The following is a 26,803-nucleotide window of genomic DNA, read 5'->3' on the forward strand; positions in this document are numbered from 1 at the left end:
TTGGAAGGATTGAACGGAATCAAACAGTAATCACTCAACAAAGCAGATTTGAGCTTGTGGAGAGCAGCATCACATTCCGAAGACCAAAAAAGAAAAAAAAAAAAAAAAAAAAAAAGGAATGTTCTTACGCTGAAGGCGATGCAAAGGTGGTGCAATGTGCACTGCATTTGGTATAAACCGAACATAATACGTAATTTTGCCTAACCCAGACTGAAGTTCTTTCAAGTTTCTGTGTGCTGGCAAGTCCCTAATTGCCCAGAGATGTGATGGTGAGGGGTGGATACCCTGTCCGTTAATCAGATGCCCTAAATACCGAATCTCAGTTTGAAAAAATTTGCACTTGTCTTTGTTACACTTGAGTCCTGCCTGCCAAAGTACAGTAAATAAGGCACTCAAATTCTGCAGATGTTTGTCAGGGATGCGACCTGATACCACAATATCGTCCAGATAATTGGAACAACCAGGGACAGTGGCACATAACTGCTGCAAGTAAGACCGAAAAATAGCGGGAGCTGAAACACAACCAAATGGAAGGTGACGAAACTTGAAAAATCCAAGATGGGTGTTGATCACAAAATATTGCCGCGACTGTTCGTTGAGCGGACATTGAAAGTACGCGTCCCACAAGTCAATCGTGGAAAAGAATTTACCCGCACCAAGCTTAACAAAAATGTCTTCAGGATGTGGTAAGGGAAACGTAGCTACCACTGTCTGGGGATTGACTGTAGTCTTAAAGTCAGCACAAATGCAGAGACAACCGTTTGGTTTTTTCATGCAGACTTTAGGCGAAGTCCATTGCGAAGCAGAAACAGGTTCAATGACACCACTGTCTTGCAAACGCTGAAGTTCAGTAGCTACGGCATCGCACTGTGCATGCAGTACCTAGCAAAAAAACATAGGTAAGAGGAGAAAAAAAAATTCATCCCATCCTCGTTGCCACTTTTTTTTGTCCTGCCTGTATAGGCGGTGCGTGGGTCTTCTCCTGTGAACTGCTTCTGTAATATAGGCTGAGAGTGAAGGAAGCAAGTAGGAGCAGGAAAGGTGAAGCACTTCGGTATTGCATGTAACTTTAACACTTTTAATAGAGTCAAAAACACAAGTAAATAGCAAATGAATACTTATCTTTGGCTAGGATGAGCATGTAGGTGTGAAGCCATAGTCCATGTCTAATCCTGTGAAGTAGGATGACTGTTCTGTATAATCTCAAAACTAACAAATACTTTTTGCTGTCCAAACTTTCTCTGTACGTAACTAATACAAAGTCCCAGTAGCAAGCTAGCCCACTCGGTAGTAGAAGTGACATCTCCAGGCCATCTGCTCTTGATAAAAAATGGGCGAAATCCTGGCAGCACTCCCTGAGCTCCACAGCGTCAGCCAGAGGGTGCTGTGGTCGGCGTAGTTAGTCTTCTCTCATAGTGCCAACTTACGAGAGTGTGCACCTACATTGTGGCATCATAACTATCAACACCACATGTTCTTTCAAACCCCTCTGTTAAAAGTCCAAGACAGAAAGTATGTAGTGTGCGAATCACCAGTGTTACATGTTAAATGACAACAAAAACAAAATTACATCATTATTACTAGACGAAGCTCAATCATTGTAAATGAAATATGAGAAATTCCACTCTTGAGTGTTATTAAATGTTGTTACGCTAATTTTCCAGAGGAGTGTGAACATAAGAGGGAGGTGTGGGAGGCTACATTTGGGATTATAAAACAAGTGCTTTTGTCATCTATTTAGATAGTCACAGAAGAGAATTATAGAAACTTTACAACAGCAGCAGGGACTTGAACCTGCAGGCTTTATTACATTAGTTGCTTGTAGCTATTGGAGGAGGTGAGGTGGACATAATTATTGTAATTAGGCCCTGAAAAATAAGTGCATGATTATATTTGCTGGAACAATAATCTTAGAAGATTAGCTTGAATGGTGTGAGTGATTTATATAGAATAAAAAATGAAAAAAATGATTGTAATGATCTCATCTGGTGTCATGATCTACTAGATTTGTCAAGCATTAATCCCTTGAATTGGGAACCTAAATACGTTTTGTGGACTGTGAGAATCTACACAGGCAATAACCAAACCACGCTCTTACCAGCTCAAGTCTCACATGTAAAATTCTGTTGGTGGTGTGAGGTAAATATATGGAAATCTATGAGGAAGGAGTGTTAAGATCTTTCCACTGAAATGAGTGAGTTGGAATAGATCAAAAACTACAACCTTTCCTGTTTGAAAGGAAAAATGAAGTTGTATGGTGATAAATGAAACAGTAGAAGGCTAAATGAATATTTCAGTACAGTGTGTGTGTTGTTTATGAAGCCATTGAGATGGCAAAGGAAAAAGCACTAATAAATTTCTGGCTGTTTCTTGTAACTGAGTTTTTGGAAACTCACGGGAACAGAAAGTGATGTAGGATTCTGTTTCAAAGAGTGTTTCAGTATGTTGCACATTGACTTTTAAGTATTAATGTATTTTTAAATATAGTAAAAGTCTATTGAAAAGGTCTTGAAAATTTCATTAATTTTGTATAAATGATTCCTCCACTGGAATGATTTAAGTAAAAGGCTGTAATCCTTAACCAGTGAGCCATATGAAACCCCAGCTTGAAGGGTTAATGAGAAAGTTCAGAAGCCAACAGGCCCTCTTTTTTTTTTTTTTTTTTTTTTTTTTTTTTTTTTACACTGATGACAGAAGATCAGGAAGAAAGCAGTTCTTGAAACAAGACTCAAATTTAAAGCATGCTTGTGGAGCTAATGAGAACTATCATCATATTGCAGTATAAATACTGTTGGCAGTATCCTGAGCTTTTATAACAGCATTATCAACAAAGGAAGTGAAATGAGCAGCAATACTAGATAGCATTATTTTATGTCTGTATGTTGATCAGCAATGAAATTAGGATGAAAATATCAGAGTACACAGAAAAGAATGAAAACAAGAAGATATGACCTCTGAATGTTAACCACAGTGTATAATAGCTCATTCATTCATATCTTTAGTTATGGCGTAATGTTCTGGGATGCAAATGCTCAGAAAATGAAAAATATGTTCAGAATGCAAAAGGGCCACCAGGACGATAATCAAAAGTATCAGAATGGCCTTCTGAATATTCTTTAAAAGCTGGAAAATTTTGACAGCTCCAAGTGAATACATCTTATGAAGTACAGTCTGTAAGGAAAAGTATGTACTAGTATTAATCAAACATCAACATACATAGTTATCAAACCAGGAATAGTGACTGCTTGTAATCACGCAGAAAAAGAAATAGAGATCAGATCCAAACCACTAGGTTTTATCAAGTAGTAAAGTTGTGGAACATACTGTCAAACGATACCCAAGACATGGAAGAACTATGCAAGGCTAACAAATGGCATAAAATGTGTTTCTTAAATAATAGGTTAAAGAGTACATGCCATAGAAATTGTTGCTGTTGCAAATAAATATCTAGACTGACGAACAACAAAATAACCAAAGAGGGCGATGTATGTCTGTAATAACCACAGTGCATTTATAGTTTTTTAAATTATTACATGCGGTGGGAAAAATAGCTTGTATCACCTAGAGCAGTCTTGTTTGTCATTTGTATTGTTTGAATGAATGCTCTCTTTCTTTTTGATCTTGCATACCTTTTGCTATAAAAAGAGTAATGGGAAGTCTTGTGTCAAATCTCAATAACGGAAAGAGTAAACTTAGCAACTCATCATATAGCTGAGGCATATTGTGGTCAGTAGGCATATAAACAAGACTAAAAATTTTGCTAAGCTTTCAGATGATGTCCTTTAGAATTAAATAGTACAGATTACACTTATGCATACCAGAATGGCTACATTGCCATAGTTGACTGCATTCTATTGGTGCTCCAGCTTGACTGGAGTGAATGATTGTATTGGATGGTGTGGCTGAGGAGGGAAATTAGGTGGAGAGGTGTTTTGAGCTATGTGGCTCACAGCCAGGAAAAGGAGTCAGCAAACAGATTAGTTAGGAATGTGGTACTAGTGAGCTCATCCCAGCACAGGCAGGAAGAGTTGCATGTGGCCCATAATGATGTGGAAGAGATGTGTGGGAATAGAATACAGAATAGGGGAAGAAAGAGATGGCAGAGAGGATGATGTGAGAGTAAATTAACTGAAGTGGAGAACATGAGGACAGCGTTAGAGATTGGTGTGGGACAGAATCTAGTAAAGACTGAGGCCTGGTCTCGGTGAAATGGAGAGCATAGAACTAGGGATATACTTGTTGGTAGGTGTGGAAAAGGGTCTAATAGAGATTGAGATCTGACCTCAAACTCCAATAGCTTCTATCCCATAGCTATGTACTTCCACCTCTGTCCCCATATTCCCCATTTCATTTTTTCTAGGCTCAGATCATCCTCTCTGTCATGTCTCTCATCCCCTATTCTTCCTCCCACTTTCAGCCCACTTTTTCACATCGTTATGGGGCACATAAAATTTCCCTGCCCTATCTCATCCACATGTTGCCTCTCCTCCCAAGCCATTTGCCAGCCTTCCCTCCAAACCTCTTTCCTTTTTTCCATCTCCTTTCTCCTTTTATTCCAGTTGAATTGCAGCATTGGTATACTGTAGTTGGTCAGGACAATGTAGTTATCCAGGTGTATGTGTGTTATTTACTAATTAACTTTGAAGAAGGACATGTGTGTGGGAGGGACACGCGCACATGCACATACACACGCACACACGCACACACACACACACACACACACACAAAATTCTGTTTATGTCTGCATAACTACATTGCCCTGGCATGTGCACACATCCATACAGTGGCATTTGTTTATAGAGTAATAATAAACAAAACAATAATTAAAATATATAAAGCTATCAGATTTCAACTGCATGACCTATCTAAAAGACACAATATTATGATTAAAGACGTTTTACAGAAGATAATGGGAGTGGCACACATGAAAACCTACACATTTTAGACATACTTACCTGACTGGAAACCCAATTACATACTACCACATCAATGTTTTTGCTTCCATTACACTAGACAATGATTTTGTTTTGGAGCTCACAGGCTACTGCCATACTAATTTTCCACTCACCTGTGTTTATTTTTTACTTTATTTGCAATCAAATTCGTAGCTTCTTATTGCTTCATTCTCAGTCACTTAGGCACAATTCAACAACTGTGCCTAAGTGCCTGAGGATTCAGTTGTAAAAAGCTGTGAAATAGATTGAAAATAAAGCTGAGTGGAAAATTAGTGTAAAAATAGTCTGTGTACTCCACAAGAAATGCACATCAATATGCGCTAACAGACAACATTGACAATGTCAGGATTTAATGGTTCCTATAAAGCTCCAATTGAAAGACTTACTTAGTAATCATTAGACACTGAAAAGTATCTTTTATTCATGACCACTTCACCATTATTTGCAAGTTAAATACTGGTAAAAGAAGAATAAAGTCTACTCTATACGCCTGCGATTTTTGCTTATGAAACACACACTATTCCGTTCTGTTTACACTGTTTGCTAACAGCGCCACTTGGTGTTAGTGAGGCTAGCCTATCAGTGGACTAAACTATTTGATGAATGCAGCTTGTCGCAACTTTTGTGTGTGCAGTCATTAGTTAAATACCAAACTAAATAAGAAAGAGTCACACTTTTACTAAATTAGCAATTAAGCATGTTTGATGTGGCAGTACAGTTACAATAAAATGTTTTTCTTTCATCTTATTAGGTGGGGTGAGGCATATACATGGACCAATGTGAACTGCTGTGTCCACAACATTATTGTTGGAAAACTTTGGATGGAACAGTATGGAACAATGGAAGTTGTAAATCATTCAACTGGTATGAATAATAATGTGTTAAAAAATTGTAATTTCTTTCTACTTTGAGAACTGTAGTGTAATATGAGAGAGGAGAAGGAAAGAATTCTGCTCAGGTGTGTAGACGATTACTGACAGGAATGGTATGTTTTAAAGAAATTACTTCCCAGTTTTCAATCATGGTATTTCCCAATTTTTAATCGTTTTTTTATTTCAAGAAAATATGAGGGTAATCCCAAAAGTAAGGTCTCCTATTTTTTTATAAGTACATAGACCTGTTTATTTCTACAACAGTTTACATCAGTTTACTGCTTGAACATTTAGCTATTTTTTGACATAATCACCATTTCTGTCGATGCATTTTTGTAGACACTGTGGCAGTTTTTGTATGCCCGTCTCATACCAGCTCGCTGCCATGCTGTTCAGAAAGTTATGAACCTCGTTGTCAGAGCTGAATCGCTTTCTGGCCATATGTTCTTTTAACCTAGGGAACAGGTGATAGTCACTGGCCGCCAAGTCAGAACTATAGGATGGGTGGGTGATTATGTTCCACTGAAATTTTTGCAGGAGAGAACGGTTTGCCAAGCGATGTGTGGGCGAGTGTTGTCATGGAGAATGTGTACACCCTTGCTCAACATTCCTCTTCTCTGGTTCTGAATTGCATGTTTGAGTTTTATCAGAGTCTCACAGTACCTATCAGCATTAATTGTGGTCCCAGCGATCCTGCTCTGACGACGAGGTGAAAGAAGAGGTTCATAACTTTCTGAAAAGCATGGTGGCGAGCTGGTATGACATGGGCATACAAAAACTGCCACAGCGTCTACAAAAATGCATCAACAGAAATGGTGATTATGTCGAAAAATAGCTAAATGTTCAAGCTGTAAACTGATGTAAACCATTGTAGAAATAAAAGGTCTATGTACTTATGAAAAAATAGGAGACCTTACTTTTGGGATTACTCTTGTATAAGTTTAGAATTTCAAATGGCTGCTGTACTGGTCAACAAAAGAATGTGGGAAGGAGTTTGGGGAAGGGGGGGGGGGGGGGGGCAGGGCGGGAGGTTCTGGCTTCTGCTATTGCCTTTTAAGCATAATGCCATCAAGTTGACTTCAAGTCAAAACCCAGCTTTTAGAGTAATCAGTTTCCCTGCAACATACATAACTTGATCATAATATGGAATAAAGTGTAGATCTGTCCTTCATACTTTTCTAAATTAGGAATTGTTTGCTATGCACATATTATATGCACTTTATAAGAAAACTCTCAGCAAAGTAACTGATGGAAATCAAATGACACTGACTGGTAGTAACAGATTTCTGATCACTGCTAGCATCAAATAGCAGACAAAACTGTTTAGTGTATCTACATCCACAAGAGTATATGTGCGGATGGATATGTGTGTGTGTGTGTGCGCGAATGTATACCTGTCCTTTTTTCCCCCTAAGGTAAGTCTTTCCGCTCCCGGGATTGGAATGACTCCTTACCCTCTCCCTTAAAACCCACATCCTTTCGTCTTTCCCTCTCCTTCCCTCTTTCCTGACGATGCAACCATTGGTTGTGAAAGCTAGAATTTTGTGTGTATGTATGTGTCTGTTTGTGTTTCTATCGACCTGCCAGCGCTTTTGTATGGTAAGTCACATCATCTTTGTTTTTAAATATATTTATTTACTTATTTATTTACATTTTCTTTGCTTGGAGCCATCGTAATGATGGCTTTTGCAAACGTCAGACTTAATACTGTGGTTATATTTATACTTATAAAATACACTATATTCTGTAGCTGTTGCTTCTTATGTCTATTTTTTACATTTATCACATTACAACTGATATGCTAGTGCCTCATGTTACAATCACTATCTTAAAATTCATTGAAAGAATATAAACATTTTTCTATTAGAAAAGATTTTAATTTTGTTTTAAAAACATTTCCCGTGTACATTCTTAGAGAGTTTGGTAGCTTGTTATACCAAATCAAACCACTGATATATGGACTTCTATCAGTCATTTTTAATGTTGTTCTGTTACGGAAATAGTTACACTTTGTGCTAGTGTTGTGATAGTGATATGCCAAATAACAACCATTGTAGTGTTTGTGTGGTTTTGGAATCTGATTATTTATTGACATGGTAAACCTTTCCAACACAGCGTTGTCTGCTGTCTGAATTTGGTAGTGATGTGAAAGGAGTCAATACTGATTACTGTCTTTTGATTTCAATTGATGCAGCTGCTTCCAGTAGTCATCTCGATAAGAATCTTATTAGATTGTACTTACATTGGTTTTGTATTCAAATTATGTAGTGTTTTATATTCGGGTATCCACAGCTGTTGAAATGCATGATATTTGGAAGAATTCCACTAACATTTGGTAAAATTGTTGTTTATTAGAACACAACCAGTTTTGCAGCCTAAAACCACATAATTAGGTGCAACCGACATGGTAAAAAGCAAAGGACAGTGTCATCACATTTTGTGGCTATTAAAATTAATGAAGGAATGTCTAAAATATACTTGCAATATTAAAAGATCATATGCATATCCATCACTCCTAGTCAAAATTTACTATTCAGTGAATATTGTCAATACTATGGTGAGTGAAAAGTAACGAAGATGTGTCCATTCATTTAGGCATGAATTTCAGAGAGGCCCAACTCGTGGTTACAGAGCCATGTTTTAACATTTGCACGCATCTAAAAAGAAAAATATTCTATAGTGAGAGAATGCTAAAAATTTTTGAATGGGGCTGGATTGATGTGAAAAAATTGTCACTGCTGACATGGTTAGTCATGGCACTACGCGAATTATTATATGGAATGTATCAGCTGGCAGTGTCTTACTGGTGTGACGGCAAGGCAACCCAGTGTTGGGCAAAGTAAAAGCGGCCTACACAAACAACAGAGTGACACTAGCTGGCTGGTGGAACAGAAGCTATTCATGTGGACAGTGTGACTTCATGTATTCATGACTAGAAACACTGAGTTACTCCCTTTACAATAGAGAATAATACAGAATTTTATTATGTACTAATACCTAATTGCATAAACAATCAAAATTAGCCAGAATGCTGTGGTGCTTTGATTGTAATTGGTTATTCAGCGTTAACTGTGCTTTTTCTTTCTTTTTTTTTTTTTTTTTTTGTCTAAAATTTCTACTTCCCCTAACATATTCAAAATGTGTTTTTTTTTTCTTTTTATGAAATATTTTTAAATTTGCTGAAGGGCTTGTGATGCTGAGCCCCTCTTTGTGAAAGTGCATTGTTTATGTAGATTATGAATTATTTAAGTTAAAGTGTTCCTGCAGTCTTACTTGAAATAGCCCACCAGTTTGCCCTGTGTATTTCTTCAGGCAATCATTATGTGTAATCCAGTGTACACACACTTCATTATGCAGGGTGTACATAAAGTCCGGGAACACTTTCAGTTATCTATTGCACAAGAACCAAACATTGTACAGATATCATACATATGTCATTTGAAGAGAAACCTTGAAAGTTCCTTTTTTATTCCCATGTATACCACCACAGCATAGTTTGGTAATTTGCCGATAGTCAGCTCTAGTCGCAAACATGGTTGAGGTGTGGAGCGAACTTTCTGTGTGCCGGAGTTCAACAAAAACAAGTGTGCTACAGCTATTCAACAGATGTTTAGAACCAAGTACAGTAAGAAGCCACCAACAAGGAAGGCCATTTACCACTGGCATGACACATTCTTTATAACGGGTTGCTTGCGCCCGGTAAAGAGAAGTGAATGTGAGTGAAGTGAATGTGGAATGCGTACGAGAGACATTCATAAGGAGTCCAAAGAAATCGGTGCATCATGCATCCTGTGAACTCAAAATGGCTCCAGTGACAGTGTGGAAAGTCCTGTGACAGAAGCTGTCTATGAAACCATTCAAATTGGAGCTACTGCAGAAGCTCAATGACGACAACAAAGACAAGCATTTTGAGTTTTGTTCGCAGTTGCAACAATTGAATGAGGAGCAGGATGGCACTGTTGATCGCTTAAGTTTCAGTGACAAAGCCACTTTTCACACTAATGGGAAAGTTAACAGGCATAATTGTCGAATCTGGGGTACAAAGCATCCACATGAATGCATTGAATTTGAGCGTGATTCCTCTAAGGTAAATGTTTTTTTGTGCCTTGTCACATCGAAAACTATACGGGCCATTCTTCTTGACTGAAAGCACCGTCACTGGATATTTCTACTAGAACATGTTGGAGCAATGGCTGATGCCTCAAATGCAATCGGACTGCATTCGTCTTTCAGCAGGATGAGGCTCCACCCCATTGTCATCGTGAAGTTCGTGGGTACCTGAACACAGATCTGCCAAATCGATGGGTCGGCCGTACTACAGAAGGAGACAGCTGTTTCATGAAATGGCCTCCCTGATCATCAGATCTCATTGCGTGTAACACATTAAAGATCAGGTGTATGTAGCGCCTCTACCATGTGATGTAGCAGAGCTCCAGGAGAGAATATGGGAAGTGACTGCCACAGTTGATGATGCCATGCTGGGACGTGTATGGCAAGAATTCGATTACCTTATTGATGTCTGCCAGGTCACTCATGGTTCGCATATCGAATGTTTGTAAAAAAAACTTCCAGAGTTTCTCTTCAAAATGCAAAATGTGTGAGATCTATACAATGTTTAGTTCTTGCGCAGTAAATAATTGAAAGTGTTCCCAGACTTTATGTACACCTTGTATTTATTTACCACAGCTTTTTCCTTGTGTCTGAGTTTTCTATGTAGATCTGAAAAAGAAAAATTTGCTGAAATAATATTTTTGGATCTCATACATCTGCCATTTTTTTCGGGTACTACATCCAGGTATGGTATTCTACAACAAAATAGACTATATCTTTGTCTGCTTGGTTGATTAAGTCTTATAAAATCTGCCTCTCATTTTCTATGGGGCGGAAGATGTTCCTTTTTCAATATACTTCTATTAATTGTGTTAAAAATTCTGGATTGTAACTGTTTTGATACACTATATACTGTATAATCTCGTATTCAGTTACTTGAGCTCCACTAGTAAGGGGCATACGATATAACATAGCTCATAATGCTGCAGATTTATATTTCATTGGGTGACATGATTGCATGTGTGTAACTAGATCTGTTGTGGTTGGCTTTTGGTAAATATTGAAGCCTGTGTTTTCATTTTTTATGGTCACTTGGAGGTCCAAAAATGGTAAAGCTTCATCTCAGCACATTTACCAGTAAACTATATCTTTTGGTTCATACTATTTAGATCCCAGAGGAACTAGTCGCTTTCAACATTATTACTATCATATAATATGAAAACATCGTCAACATATCTATTCTTTGAAATAAATCTTCTTGTGTGTTGAGGGAATTTTGTCAGAAATTCATGCTCAAAGTTCATCATAAAAATATTTGCTATGCAATAGGCAAGTGGTGAGCCCATGGCTAAGCCTTCTTGTTGTAAATAAAAATCATCCCCAAATTTAAAATAATTAAAAGATAAAACAGTAAAGCCAGAATTTCTTCCACCTCCTTACATGGTCTCTCTGAAAAGGTTTACAGATTCTCTGCAATAATACTTGCACCAGAACAATAGGTACATTATCGTACACATTATTGACATCATGTACCATCACACATGTGGTTGGTGGCATGAATACACCCTGCAAATTGTGTATGACCTGTTTCCTGTTTTTTATACTGAAATTAGTAGGATGTCGGAAATGTTTATTCAAATAATCAGCGAACAGCTTTTCTACTTCATAACCTGCGCCCCCTCCAGCATTCACAACTGCATGTAATGCTTGACCTATTTTGTGAAGCTTTACAGTAACACATAATTATTTTGGCGCAGTTGGGTGCATTTGTACAAGTCGTTTATTTTGAATGCTAGGAAACATTTCCGTTTAACAGCAAAAAGCTTCTTTAGGTTTGATACATATAGTTTGCAGTTAAATAATGTCTAATTTTCATTATCTTATTCTAAAAAAAAAAAAAGGAATTTAAATTTATTTCTATAGCAATATCAGCAATTTGTCGTAAGTGAATGGAGCACATCTTCATTAACTTTCATTCACCATATTATTGACAATATTCTCTGAATTGTAAATTTTAGCTTGGAGCAATTGGTACACCTTACTTACTTACTTACTTTACTTACTTATACTGGCCACACAAACCATAGCTGGTCCTTGGTCTCACTCAGTCCAGCCTTCCACACTTTCCTGTCATCTGCATCTTTATCTCCCAGACCCAGTGTATGCATGTCGCCCTTGGTATTATCCTTGCATCTCATTCTCAGCCATCCCAGTGGTCTCTCTCCTTCAGCTTCTCCATCCATTCTCTGTTTTCCCTTATTCTCCACTGTTATTTTTCTTTCACTGGTCTGTGTATATTTCTCAGCACTTTATTTCCAAAAGTGATCAGTTTTTTCTCTGTTTTCTTTGTCAGGGTCCATGTCTCACTTGCACAGCACACTATTGGCTTGATGATGGTCTGATATATTCTCATTTTCGCCTGCCTAGATAGCAACTTCGATAGTATGATGTTGTGCATAGCTCCTAGACATCTTCCCCCAGCTTGAATTCTTGTTACTATCTCTTGTTCTATAAGGTTTTGTTGGCTGCTGTTGACACCAAGTTACGTGAATGTGTCTGTCTTCTGTATTATTAGATTTCCGATTCTTAGATCATTTGGTCCTAAATGAGCCCTATTTCCTACTACCATGAACTTTGTTTTACTTTCATTTATAGTTAGACCTACTTTATTAGCTTCTTCCATTAGCACAGTCCCCATTTTCTCCAGTTCTTCTGTGTTCTTTCCTATCAGCACAATATCATCTGCAAAAGCCAGGACATTTACTTTTTTCCTATGGTGGCTCCTACACTTTCACATGTTACTGTCTTCAGGGTGTTGTTGAGGGCCAAATTGAACAGGGTTGGTGATATAATATCTCCCTGTCTCACTCCTGTTTTTACTTCAAATGCTTCTGAGAAAACCCCCTGTACTTTCACTCTACACTTTGATTCCATCACACACGTTTTAGTTAACTTTATCAGCTTGTCAGGTATCCCATATTCTGCCATTATCCTCCACATTTCCTCTATTACTATGCTGTCATATGCTTTACTGAAATCTATAAACAGGCAAAAGCTATCATGATTGTGCTCCCAGTTCTAATTAATATTTGTCTTAGTGTGAATATTTGGTCGATTGTTGATTTACCTTCTCTGAGCACTGCTTGTGCTGTGTTTAATATTTCCTCAATGTATGGGTTGAGCCTGTTCAGTATAATTCTTGATTTTACTTTGTAGTATGTGAATAGGAGAGATATCCCTCTGTAGTTCTGTGTCAGCATTTTGTCTCCTTTCTTGTGTATGGGACATGCAGCAGCAGTTTTCCATTCCTCTGGCATTATTTCTTTTCTCCTTACCTCTTTTATCAGTTCGGCTAACCATTCATGTATCTTCTCTTCCCCTTCTTTGATGAGCTCTGCTGATATCATCTCTATTCCAGGGGCCTCCCCATTTTTTAGTCTTTTTATTCCCTCCTTCACCTCCATCAGAGTTGGTTCTTCTACTAATGGTTGTATGTTCTGATTGTTTCCTGCCATGTTTGCATTATTGTAGGTATCTACTGGGTTGTTCAGCAGCTCTTTGAAGTATTTCCTCCAGTTCTCGTAAATTTCCTTCATTCGTAGTGATCAATTTTCCATTCTCGTCCTTCATTATCACAGCCTTTGCTCTGTGTTCTTTCATTGTCCTGTAAAACTGTTTACTATTGTTCTGGTTATAGTCCTCCTCAGCTTTCTCTGTTTATATGTGAAAGCTCTTTTCTCTCACTTCTACATTTCTCTCATAGTTTTCCTGTATGTTGTTTGATTTTCATGGTTGTTATTGTTCATCATTGCCTGTCAGGCTCTCTTCCTGTCTTGTACTGCTTTTCTACATGTTTCATTGAACCATGATTTGCGCTTTATATTGCTATTATTATTATCTCCTAGTAGTTCATGCACAGTCTCCCTCATAACTGTCATCATATTCTTCCATTTTGTGTTGATATCTTCATCTTCTTTTCTATTGTTGCATTATCTAATTCAGCAAATCTATTTTTAAGCTTAATCTTAAATTGGTTATTCACCTCCTCCTCTTTTAGCCTACTCACATCTACTCTTTGGGTTCTTTTACCACTGTTGTTCTTACTTGGTAGTTTTGGTAATGATTGTTTCATCTTTCTTAGCACAAGAGAATGGTCTGATCCTGTCTCAACCCCCATCATTGTCTTAACATATGTTGTTGCCTTTTTATGTTTTTTCTCTATAAAAACTTGGTCTATTTGGTTCCTAGATAATCCATCCGGTGAGGTCCATGTCGCTTTATGTATATCTTTATGGGGGAGTCATGTACTTGCTTTTTCCATGTTTCTAGGTTTGGCGAAGTTGACAAGCCTTATACCATTATCATTTGATTCAGTGTGAAAGCTGAACATGCCTATATATGGTTGCCACTGCTGTTCTTGCTCTATTTTTGTATTTAAGTCTCCCAGCACAATTTTGATGTAATACGGTGGTAATCTGGAGTACATCTGATCTAAGATGTCGTAGAATTCATCTTTTATGTCTTCCTCCTTGTCCTCAGTTATGGCATGGACACTTATTAATGAGATATTTCTATATTTACCTTTGATTCTGATGTAGCATATTCTTTCATTGACATTTTCTAATGTCATCACATTGGCTATTATTTTATCATGAACCACAAATCCTGTCCCATATATTTGGTGACCATGCTTGTGTCCGCTGTATACGATCGTGTAGTTTCTTTCTCTGTGCATACCTTGTCCAGGCCATCTTATCTCCTGCAGGTCTGTAATATCTATCTTGTACTCTGTTAGTTCTTTGTCCAGTATCTTTGTCTGTCCTGCAGCATACAGGGTTTTTATGTTCCATATACCTATTCATAGTCCTTTATTCATAAGCTTGGGCCATTATCCATTCGATCCATTCCAATCCGAGGCTGGTGTAAGTGTATAGGAACCAATCAGTTTTTTAGAATGTTGGATGGTTAGCCTGATGATTAACCCTCCCATTTTATATGGGCTTGGGACTGGCTGGAAGGCTGGGTAATGGGTATGCCTATGATCTTTTAATGTTGCAAGTATATTTTAGACTTTTTTTTATTAATTTTAATATCCACAAGATGTCGTGACACTGTACTTTGCTTTCTTCCACGTAGTTTGCACCTGATGATGTGGTTTTAGGCTGCAAAACTGGTTGTCTTTTAATAAACATTAAGTTTACTAGCTGCTAGCGGAATTTTTCCTAATGTCACTCCAAAAAAAGATTAATAATAATATGGAGTAATTATTGTACAGCTACCACAAGGCCTAGCTCTTGCCTGCACTTGTAAATGGTTACACAAAGCATAAAAAACAACTGATTGTGCTCCTGAAAAGCTGAAAAACTCTAGAAAATAGTAATAAACAATTTACTGCATCTATGATAATGAACACAGGCTGAAGCAATGAATTAAAATTTGTATCAAAGCTGAGATTTGAACCTGGACTCCTACTCACTAGGCAGATGCACCACTACATCTAGCACAGCTGTACGCATTACTCTAGTACATCTCCCTCCATAATAAAAAATCCAATTCATTACTCAGCTGATCTTGCTATTCCAGTGTTGGAGAACCCCTACAATACTGATACGAGTTATGAAGGGGAACATCAAGGTAGGCTGACGTATGAACCCCCATGTACTGGTACCCTCCCCAAGTGCTGGTCCCCTCATCGTGCACTGGTCCGCTCATCATGCACATGTCCCTTCTCTGTGCATTGCTCTCCTCCCCATGTGCTGGTCTCCCTCCCTGTACACTGGACCACTCTCCATGTGCTTGTTGTCTGCACGTGTGCTGGTTCTCTCTCTACATGCTGTTTCCTCCCTGGGTGTTCCCCTTCCTCCCTTCTTTTCTGTATGCTCTCACTCCCTGTCAGATTTTCAACCTGGTTAGTGAGGCTGTGCTTAACAGCTGGAGAGACTGGGATCATGTGTGTTCAGTCTAGTTTTCAGTTGTTCATAAGTAAAGGCTGTTTCATTTGATTAACTAATCTGTGTGGCATGGTGATTAGTTAGGATTTCAGAAGTTGGCCACTCATTATATGATTTAAAAAATACCATAGGAGTGTATGACTGTGTACTTGCTTTCAAATACTGGGAGGTATTCAAGAATGATAAGGGCAGTGTTGTTCTGAAAACACCATAATGTTGATCACCATATCTCTTTCTCATAGCCTGTATGATTAGACTGCAGACTGCAAACAGCAGAATATCAGTAAAGTCAATGCAGATCATTTTCAATCAGTTTAGTGCAAGTGGCCTCAGTGCGTATCTTTCCATGATGTCGTGTTAACAATAAGACATTCTAGTCTCCACGGACAATGGTCACATAAGTAATGCAGATAGATGAACATGTGTTTTTCTGATTTTGTGTGAACTCTGACAGTCACCATAGTTGCAGCTAAGAAGAATATGGTATATAAAACAGCACGAGGCAGACCTCATATACTGATGGACTGGGACCATTTTGAGCATTGTGGAGAGTGGATGTAAAATATCACATGAAATGAGTGAGAGGAATCACTTGCAAGTACTGAAAACAGTTCAACGTTGTTCTGACAGACTGTTAGCATGGAGAGGAACCAGGTTTCATGTGTGTGCAGAGCTTACCATCACTCAAGTGGTTCCGTAATCACTCAAGGACATAGTGACAGATCCTCCAAATTTTTATTACGCTGTTGTGTGCTGGTGGTATTCATAATTCTTTCCTTTTTGTTGGTAGCACCACTCATTCTTCTCCATTTTGAATTTTGTTTGGATATGCTCAGTGTTCAACTTTGTCATAGTTCTCCAAGATCTGTATCTTCTGAAACTGTTAAAGAGCTGCAGTTGCTCATCTTGAAAAGCAGTATAATATCTTTCCAACAACCATCAGTGTTCCAACTGACTCCATATAATCTATTTCTAAGCAGTGGTGGCCACTTCCAATGACGTCATACCATATTATGAGGTAGTTGTTATTTTGTTTCCTGTTTCCGAGCTGCTACACTGGTGAAAAAAAATCCCTTTCACATTTTAAGATACACGGATAATAATTACAGCGTCTCCTCATAGTTAACAACACTTGAATCATTGTATGACAGACTTCAAAAAAGAAGTTGCACATTATTATGGCAGGCCAAGTAGCTTTCATATGATGCTCATTTACACATCAAAGTGGCAAAGACATATGACTTTATATTTCAAAGTAGCCACCGGGTCTCTCTAAACAACATTCAGAAGATTCTACCAACCATTCAGTTCATTGGTGGTACTGCTCCATCACAGAGCCATTCGAGAACTGCTGAGTGAGCATCATCGTTGGAGGAATCAATTTCCCCCAGACATTTATTTAGCTTGCCAAAAAGATTGTGGGGACATTGTTATCTGTGGTTGGTGTCAATGGCATTACTTTCCGATTAGTATCACCCACGTCTGTATGGCCTTGGCCAAATTTTTGGTACTATTTCATTATGGCAGCATGTGACGTTGCATTTGGTCCACGTACTGACAGAATTTCATAATGAATCTTGGTCAATGGAGATGTTTTGGCTACAAGAATCAAACTATTCCAGGTACTTCATCTTTGGAGTATGTTTCCAGTTGCTACGGCATTTCACTCACATGCTGTGATGGACCTATTATGCTTACTGCAGCAGGACTAAGTCTGCAGGAAACCCAGAATGTGTGGTCTCTTTTGACAGTTCACCACTCTAGTTACACAATGGTCTTGTGTGGGATGACATATGTAACTTACTTTCTGAAGTTCCTACATAATTCACTATATTATAAAGTGCCTGGATATAATATTTGGTGCAGAGTCAAAGGGGCTTAAATTAAAACTACGACTTTTTGAGAAGAGCCACAACGAAGTTCACAATCCTCTCTAAAATCCAAATACATATATATTTAAACCAACAGCACATTATTACATAGTAAATATTCCCTATTTTATGGCCCAAATTTCTTTGGGCTCTTGGGTTTATTTTTCCCTCATTTTCATCCTGTAACGCAGATAAGTGCTCCAGCCCATTCGCATAATAATTTTGTGACCTTGATGAATGTGGGATGAAACAACTTTATTTGAAAATAATTACTACATTCTGACAACATTACATGAGTACCACCATATATTAAACAAGAAAGTATATACTGTGTAAATATTCCTATAACAACGTGTTATGAACAAGAACAATATTGTGCATTTAGTTATTCCAGAAATAGGCCTGATGTTATAAATAAATCAAACATGATACAATGAGAATGCTACTCCAACTCAATTTTTGTTAGATCTGGATCTTGTGCAGTTGTATCAGGATCTGTAGGAAGACACACTGACAGTAACACTGGTGGTATAAGAGGCAGCAGGTCAAGTAAATCCTTCTTCTTTTTGTTGGATATAGGCATGAGTGATTTGCATTTCCTTTCCACTTGGTCAATTGATGGCCTGCCCCTTCTTCTGAAAATCAACATCTTGAAAGGTTCGTAACCCAAGGAATTCTTGTAGTTGACCATTCCTTCATTGTTAGTATACTGGAGCCATTGAACAGCATGCCATGAGTAATGTTCTCCATCTGTGTTTTTCTTTCTAGAAAGCAAATGAGATATGAGCAGGCCAGCGAAGTCAAAAAACTGTTCTTGGTTTAATTCAACAACATTGAATTGTTTTTTAACAGTGCTCCTCACCAACTGGTACCAATCATGAGGATGATAAATTGGAACCTTGCGTTTTTCCTTTGTTTCTATTGCATGGAATGATTGATGTCGCATTCCATGTGTGCATGTGTGTGTGTCCAGCAACTAGGAATTTATGATTGATGACCTTGATTTGAGGGAAGTCTCTTGAAGCTATAATGGACATTGCTGCAATATGGGAGTTTTTATTTTTACCCCCACATGTGTCAGAATAAAAGGTTATTTCTGAAATATTTATTGGCATATTAGACAAACGCATGTATAAGCACGAAGCTATTTCGTTTGCTCCCCTACAAGCTAAAGCTTCATGCCACATATTGTTGGTGGATTGTCCTGTACCATTGTCATGTACTGTCAAATTAAATGTCCACAGCTGACATTTGTAAAAAGTTACTGAAGGCATGGTGTAGGAAGGCATTGCTGCAGATCAAAGCTGAAACATTTTTTAGAATCATCTTGCTTACACATATCTTTGTCTTTTGCTTTTTATAAGAAAGCAAAGTCAGTAGTTTATGTAGTTTTTGTTCAGCTGAGTAATTTTATAGGTCGGCTGTCATATCAGTTTCATTTGCAACTTGTATTTTCATATGTGATACATCACGTTTATGGCATGTATCTTCACTGGGTTGTTTGAAGGAGAGTTTCAAGGCATGAAATTCCCTCCCTGGATACAGGTTTTGATTTGTTCTCTTTGTATAACTGGTACATAATTTACAAATTCAGATGAGAAGGGAGATACCTCTTGTAATTGCTCCTTCTGGTGTAATGAATTTCATGTGAAGGGAAAGACAATAAATGAGCTATTACATCATTCAATTCTTCCTCACCCTTCTTATGTCACAAAGTATGTTTTCCATGCCTGTCAGTGTGTGTGGGGGGGGGGGGGGGGGGGTGGGTGTTCCAGTAGTGCTTCATCTTATATTTTTAATGGCATGTCTAACAAATTTCTCATGCTCATCTACTGTGCTGAGGAAACAGTGTTTGCATACAGGTTTCCTTTGACCATTGATTTCAAAACAGTATTCATGATTAACATTTCTTTTTCTAGAACATGTTTCCTTTCTGGATCTCCTAGTTGCCTCATGTTTAGTAGTGACATGCTTTACTATAAATGCAGCTCTTATTGTGAGTACTGAGTCCCCAGATTTCTGAAAAAAATAGTTTTGTGAATATCATTTTCCAGAATGAGGAAACATTTCATTTTGCACTGTTTAAGAGGTTTCAACTTTCTAGCACATACTTCCTTCCCACTAACATTAATGTACAATTGTCCAGTATGCAAAAGAACCATTTGTTCTGTGTGCAGTGTCTAGCCCAATGAATTGAATAGCCGTACCTTCACCATTGCCATTGCTTGTAGAAGGCTGTTCAATTCCATCTCTTGAAAGAGATGTCTCCACCATTGCGTGTGCAGGAACATTTTGTGCAATGTACTCTTGTTGCTGATCTGAATCATGAAAAGGGACTTTTAGTTTTTTAGTGACGTGACGTTTTCTTCTTGTTATTATTTCGACATCTAGGCAGTTTTGACTCTCTGAACCAGGTATATTTGTCTTGATCACTGTCATCCTCATAATCCAAAATATCTGACAGTGAAGATGGTTTGTCAGGGACGCCGTCCAATATATCCCATATTTTATCTTGTTTGAGCAGTGGTGAAGACAGTAATAAATAGTTATCACTACATTCATCTGAATATAAACAGTGAAATATTTTGTAGAAATTAATAGTGTTTCATATTCAGTGTCCTTAATTATTGTTTCTGTAGTTTTACAAGAAGTGCAATTTGACACAACTTTTATAAAAGAGACCTATATGACTACAGTTTATTTAGTCTTGTAAAATGAAAGCTACTATCTCAGCTTAAAGATCCATTTGTGTTAATGCCAGTGTGTTTCTGCAGTGAATGAACCATTTCCTTCCTACGGATAAACATTTTCAAACACGTTCAACAAACTGTGAATGTTAATCTTCCCTCTTTCACTATGCAACAACAGTTCACATATTTATAGCACATGCTTCCTCACTAATACAGTATTGCCAACCCTGGGAAAGATTATGGAATAACAAATATAAATTAAAAATGTTGAATATTACTAAGAGCATAAATCAACATAAAACTTATTCAGTTTATCGCACACTGCTGATATTAAGGGCATATGTCGACATAAGCACTTAATACAAAACAAATGTTGGCTACGGCACAGTGACCATTTGATTCAGAATGCCTTGTATTGCAACCTGACATAAGCCCTTTATACCACACCAAAGCTTGTGTTTTCTTTGTCGATGTCATTTAACAAACCAAAAATGACCAAAAAGTGACTTACACCCTTATGACCTTGCACTAAAGATATATGCTGCTGTATGTGATATCAAATTAACTGAAATCAAACAATGGAAAATCCAGGATGGAATGTAACAGTATTATGAGCAGGGAAGTTGCTACTCACCGCATAGTGGAGATGCTGTGGCACAGATAGCCACAACAAAAAGACTCTCACAATTAAAGCTTTCAGCCATTAATGCCTTCGTCAACAGTAAACACGAACACACACACACACACACACACACACACACACACGTGACTGCAGTCTCAGGCAACTGATGAAACCACACTGCGAGCAGCAGCACCAGTGCATGATGGGAGTGGCGACTGGTTGGGGGTAAGGAGGAGGCTGCAGCGGGAAGGGGGAGGGATAGTTTGGTGAGGGTGGCAGACAGTGAAGTGCTGGAGGTTAGACGGAGGCCAGGGGAGAGGTGGAGAAAAAGGGGGGGGGGGGGCAGTGAAAAAGAAGAGAAATAAAAAGACTGGGTGTGATGGTGGAATGATGGCTGTGTAGTGCTGGAATGGGAACAGGGAATGGGCTGGAGGGGTACGGACAGTGATTAATGAAGGTTGAGGCCAGGAGGGTTACAGGTATGTAGGATGTATTGCAGGGAAAGCTCCCACCGGCACAGTTCAGAAAATCTGGTGTTGGTGGGAAGGATCCATATGGCACAGGCTGTAAAGCAATCAGTGAAATGAAGGATGTCATGTTTGGCAGCATGATCAGCAACAGGGTGGTCCATTTGTTTCTTATTGGTGGCCATTCATGTGGACAGACAGCATGTTGGTTATCATGCCTACATAGAGTGCAGCACAGTGGTTACAGCTTAGTATGTAGATCATGTGACTGGTTTCACAGGTAGCCTAGCATTTGATGGGCTAGGTGATGTTCGTGACCGAACTAGAGTAGGTGGTGGTGGGAAGATGTATGGGACATGTCTTGCATCTAGGTCTATTACAGGTGTATGAGCCATTAGGTAAGGGATTGGGAGCACAGTTGTGTAATGAAGGACGAGTATATTGTGTATGTCTTGTGGATGGCAGAATACCACTGTGGGACCGGTGGGAAGGATAGTGAGGACATTTCTCATTTAAGGGCAAAATGAGAGGTAATCAAAACCCTGGCAGAGAACATAATTCAGTTACTCCAGTTCTGGATGGTACTGAGTTATGACAGGAATGCTCCTCTGTGGCTGGACAGTGGGACTTTGCTATGTGGTGGGGAGACTGGAAAGATAAGGCACAGGAGATTTGTTTTTGTACAAGGTTGGGAAGCCTTCACTGACTGTAATTATCCTCCCAATCTTGTACATAAACAAATCTCTCGCTCCTTATCTTTCCAGTCTTTGCCACCTCCCAAAGTCCTGCCATCCAGCCACAAAGGAGCATTCCCCTTGTAACTCACTACAACCCAGGACTAGAGCAACTGAATTTGATTACCTCTCGTTGTGCCCTGAAATGAGAAATGTCCTGCCCACTATCCTTTCCACCCATCCCACAGTGGTGATCTGCAATCTAAGCTGCAACCACTGTGCTGCATTGTATGTAGGCATGACAACCAACAAGCTGTTTGTTCGCATGAATGGCCACCAACACACTGTGGCCAAGAAACAAGTGGACCACCCTGTTGCTGAACATGCAGCCAAACATAATATCCTTCATTTCAATGACTGCTTCACAGCCTGAGCCATATGGATCCTTCCCACCAACACCAGCTTTTCCGAATTATGCAGGTAGGAACTTTCCCTGCAATACATCCTACATTCCATTAACCCTCGTTACCTCAAGCTCTGTTAGTCACTGTCCTCACCCCCTCCAGCCACTTCCTTGTTCCCATTCCAGCACTACACAGCCTTCATTCCACCACCACACCCAGTCTTTTTACTTCTCTTCTTTTCCGCTACCTCAACCCACCCACCCCCCCCCCCTCCCCACCCCCCGCCCTCTTCTCCACCTCTCCCCTGGCCTCCATCTATCATGCAGCACTTCACTGTCTGCCACCCTCACCATACTACCCCCCCCCCCCCCCTAGCCTCCTCCTTACCCCCACCCAGTTGCTACCATCATGCAGTTGCATGTGTGAGGTCTGTGTGTGTGTGTGTGTGTGTGTGTGTGTGTGTGTGTTGTTGATGAAGACCCTCTACTCACAAAACTGAATGTGGCAATCCTGTACTGGAATGCGCCTATGAAGTTTCTGTTCTTCATAGATGAACAAAAGCTTATGGTACATTACAACAGTGGCGGCGCACTGGTGTGACAACTAGCTCCACCACAGCCTCGCATATATTGCAGCTACTAACACAATTGCTTTACAAACTCTTAAGTAACAAGCCCCAGGAGTATTCATTAGTAAAAACATATGATGCAACCAACAAAAGTTCAAGATTAACACCAGTGCCTTCTCCTTCACCATAACTGCAATGGTAAGCTCAACTGCAACATCTTGCATTTGACATTATAACAATGAAATAATGAAAATCTGCACCTAAATAGAAGAAGGTTGTATCTTTAAACTATGCAAAGAAAGTTTTTCACCTAATTACAGTCTGATTTTTATAAGTATTTGTCCTTGAAGTTGACACTTGTGAAAAGAAGCTAGAAGCAGCCCAGTTTCTCTTAAATATCACCATGTATGTCGTCCCCTTTTTAACTAAGATGTAATATTCATACAAAAAAAAGAAAAGATTTCCATGATTCTGATAAGGTGTGACATATTGATGTTTGTAATGCATTGTGACCAGAATATGAGCTTAAAGTCAGGGGTCAATCATTATGAAATGGATAAAAGTGCTAATACTTCTCGCATTCGGCGTCTCTTTGCACTTTGTACATATTTTATCATACTGTGAGTTTTATGAATGCAGTGCGACATGATCACCGTATCACTTTTAGCAACCATGAATAATGCATTTTGTCCAAGCCATAGCAGCTTGCTCACAAGTGGGAATGTTCAGATTGCTTCTTCCCATCCTCCGCACACCCTCCATTCCATAACAATATTGGTATCTTTATTTTCAGACAATAAGAAACAATTGACTGGACACTTGACCGTCATTAGTCTGCCAGGAAGTTTCAAATTAGTGCACACTCCACTCAGAGTGAAAATTCGTTCTGGAAACAATCCCCTGGGCTGTGGCTAAGCCATGTCTATGCAATATCCTTTTTTGCAAGAATGCAAGTCCCACAAGGTATACAGGAGAAATTCTGTGTAGTTTGGAAGGAGAGTTGTGAGGGTGGATCAAGTCATGCTTATATAGCTCAGTTGGTAGAACACTTGCCCATAAAAGGCAAAGATCTCATGTTTGATTCCCAATCTGGCACACAGTTTTAACTGCCAGGAAGTTTTATTTTCCATTTATCTGACATTGTTCATCTGTTGTTTTACTGTTGTTGTTCATGACATACTGTTCTCTTTGTAGAACAAAAACTTCTGTAGAAGCATAAATGCAGTATTTGTTGAAATATTTCTGTATTTCTTATTTCAAAGAAGACACTCTTAAGTATTTTCATTTTCATAGGTCATCGTGCAATTTTAACTTTCAAGCCAGCAGGGTGGTTATCCAAAGATCTCCACAGAGTGGAGGGCTTTATCATGGACAAAAAGTAAGTATGCTTCGCTTCACTACCTGCTGAGATTTATTGTGGTATACTTTTTGACTCAAGTTAAAATTATTTTTTTTTTTCTGTTTTGTGCATATGAATTAACTAAAAATGATAATACATTTTTATTTTGGATATGTTTAGTATTTTAACAACAAGGTTATGAATTTAAAGCCACACTGACTGTTAATTGACCACCACTATTTCAAAAATATGAAAAAGGTTTTTGGAGACCACTACCAGTCACAGTTTTTGTTGAATTACTTAAATTTTTTAATAAATCAACATGTTTAAAAGTACAAATCTCATCTTTAGGTTACAATAGCAATTCAAAAACATTTGTTAAAAGTATGTACTGTTCTTTGCAGTCTTTGAGCGTACTGTGGCATCCTGTAGAGAAAGATAAAGAGAATGTAATGTAATTATTTGTTGGTATGCTGCTCACATAGCTTTCTTAAAAAAATTATCATTCAGTTTGTTCATATGACAGATCTGTCTTCTTGTAGTGTGTTCAGTTACATCTGTTGCTCTAGCTCCTGGGATCTTGTTAACCACTATTGGTAAGCTTACAGAGGATACTTAAAACATCTCATAACAGTCAACTCTCGTGATGACATATTTTAAGTGTCCTTGGCAAGTTTATAAACAGTGGTTGACAAGATCCAAAAAGCCATAACAGTGGATGTACTGAACACATCACAAGAAAGTAGCCATTTCATATGAACAAAGTGAGTGATTGTTTCAAACAAAATTATGTGAACAGCAACCAACAGTTAATCATAGAAGGTTATCTTTCTTTCACTTTGCAATATGGCCACATAATATATCGGGAATGTAAAGAACAATCTCAACATCTATATCTACTTTTTAAAAATGTACATCTGGAACTCAGGAACAGGCATCAGTGGTGGTGGGGGCAGGGGAGGTGGTGGGCCTTCCGGAACAGGCCCCACCATGCTTGGACGCAGCTGGTCGAAGTGATGGGACACCCGCCAGTCAGGAGCATGGACAAATGCACTGGTGCTCACCCCAGCAATGTTCGATAACAGCAGAACCCAGTTCAGCTGGCGACCCAATCCGGCAGCCAGTCAGGTGCACCCAGCCGAAACCTTTGCAGAGCTGGTGACTCCGGCAGGTGCAGTGTCAGATGTGCCGGTGAAGGAATGTCTATGGTTGGTGTTCATGTACCAGCTCTGCTCGGCTCATGTTCCTCATCGGAGTGAAATGGCACAACCTCAAAAAACAGTCTTCAGCAGCTTCAGGGGACCTGCCAGATACACACTTCTCCATCTCAGTTTCAAAAGTCTGAACGGTGCATTCAGCCTGACCATTAGAGTGAGGAAAAAATGTGGGAGCTGTGTGATGGCAAACACCACTAGCATAACAAAAAGATGCAAATTGTCGAGAAACAAACAGGGGGTCTGTATTGGTAACCACAGTATACAGAAATCCCTCTATTGCAAAAATCTTAGACTGGGCCAAAATAGTGGCTGCTGCAGACATGGACAGATAATGCACCATGTAGGGAAACTTGGAATAGGCGTCCACTATAATGAGCCGATACCAATTTAGCAAGGGTCCAGCAAAATCGGCATGTAGACACTCCCATGGACACTACGACTGCGGGGCTGCCTGTTGTTGAACACTGTGAGTGCAAGCGGTGGGAAGTCATGTAATGTCCCGATCAGTGCCCAGCTCATACACATGCTGGTGGGCCAAAGCTTTGGTGCCAGAAGTCTTCCAATGGCTGACATGCAGATGACACAGTATGTTACGATGTAAGGAAGCGGGAATCACAACCAGGGGAGCAGTGTCCTCTGTAGCTAACAAAAGAGCCCCGTCACACATAGAAGGGCAGTGCTGGAGGAAGAAGTAATTACCCAAGGAATCCGAGGCACGGACTATGCATTTTAATCCCTAGCCCAGTGGCCTGTGCTGTTTGTTTGAGAACCAGCTCATTGTTAGCTGTGTTTCGAATCAGCCAAATATCAGCAGCAAGCAGTGACATTTCCAACATTTACTTTTCAAACAAGGAAAATCTCAGAACTGGAACTAATTTTGTATCCATCACTGCATTTATCATTAGTCTGGATTTATTGTACCAAAATCTCAATGGTTTTTAAACAGTTCCCAAAGCATGGACTTTCTCATGTCCATCTGTTCATTAAACAGTGTCGGATGAGATGATGCTTGATGGCAGAAGATTTCAAAGTCTTCCAACAGATTCATACACTTTCCCTTATCACAGGGATGGAGCATCCCCATGTGCGAGGCCCGGAGGTTTTACTGGCCAATCATACAGCA

The 26,803-nt window shown here is 39.0% G+C and overlaps 1 protein-coding gene across 1 annotated transcript in view; it reads left to right on the top strand.

The window, feature by feature from the left end:
- The window catches only part of LOC124599517 (oxysterol-binding protein-related protein 2), a 218,254-nt gene that overhangs the window by 130,883 nt on the left and 60,568 nt on the right, over positions 1 to 26,803 (top strand). The window contains exons 6-7 of the mRNA XM_047136084.1: positions 5,707 to 5,819; positions 24,418 to 24,502. Coding sequence (XP_046992040.1) covers positions 5,707 to 5,819; positions 24,418 to 24,502 — 198 coding nt within the window. The remainder of the gene's footprint in view (positions 1 to 5,706; positions 5,820 to 24,417; positions 24,503 to 26,803) is intronic.

This window comes from Schistocerca americana, chromosome 1, assembly GCF_021461395.2.
Source record: "Schistocerca americana isolate TAMUIC-IGC-003095 chromosome 1, iqSchAmer2.1, whole genome shotgun sequence".
NCBI lineage: Eukaryota > Metazoa > Arthropoda > Insecta > Orthoptera > Acrididae > Schistocerca > Schistocerca americana.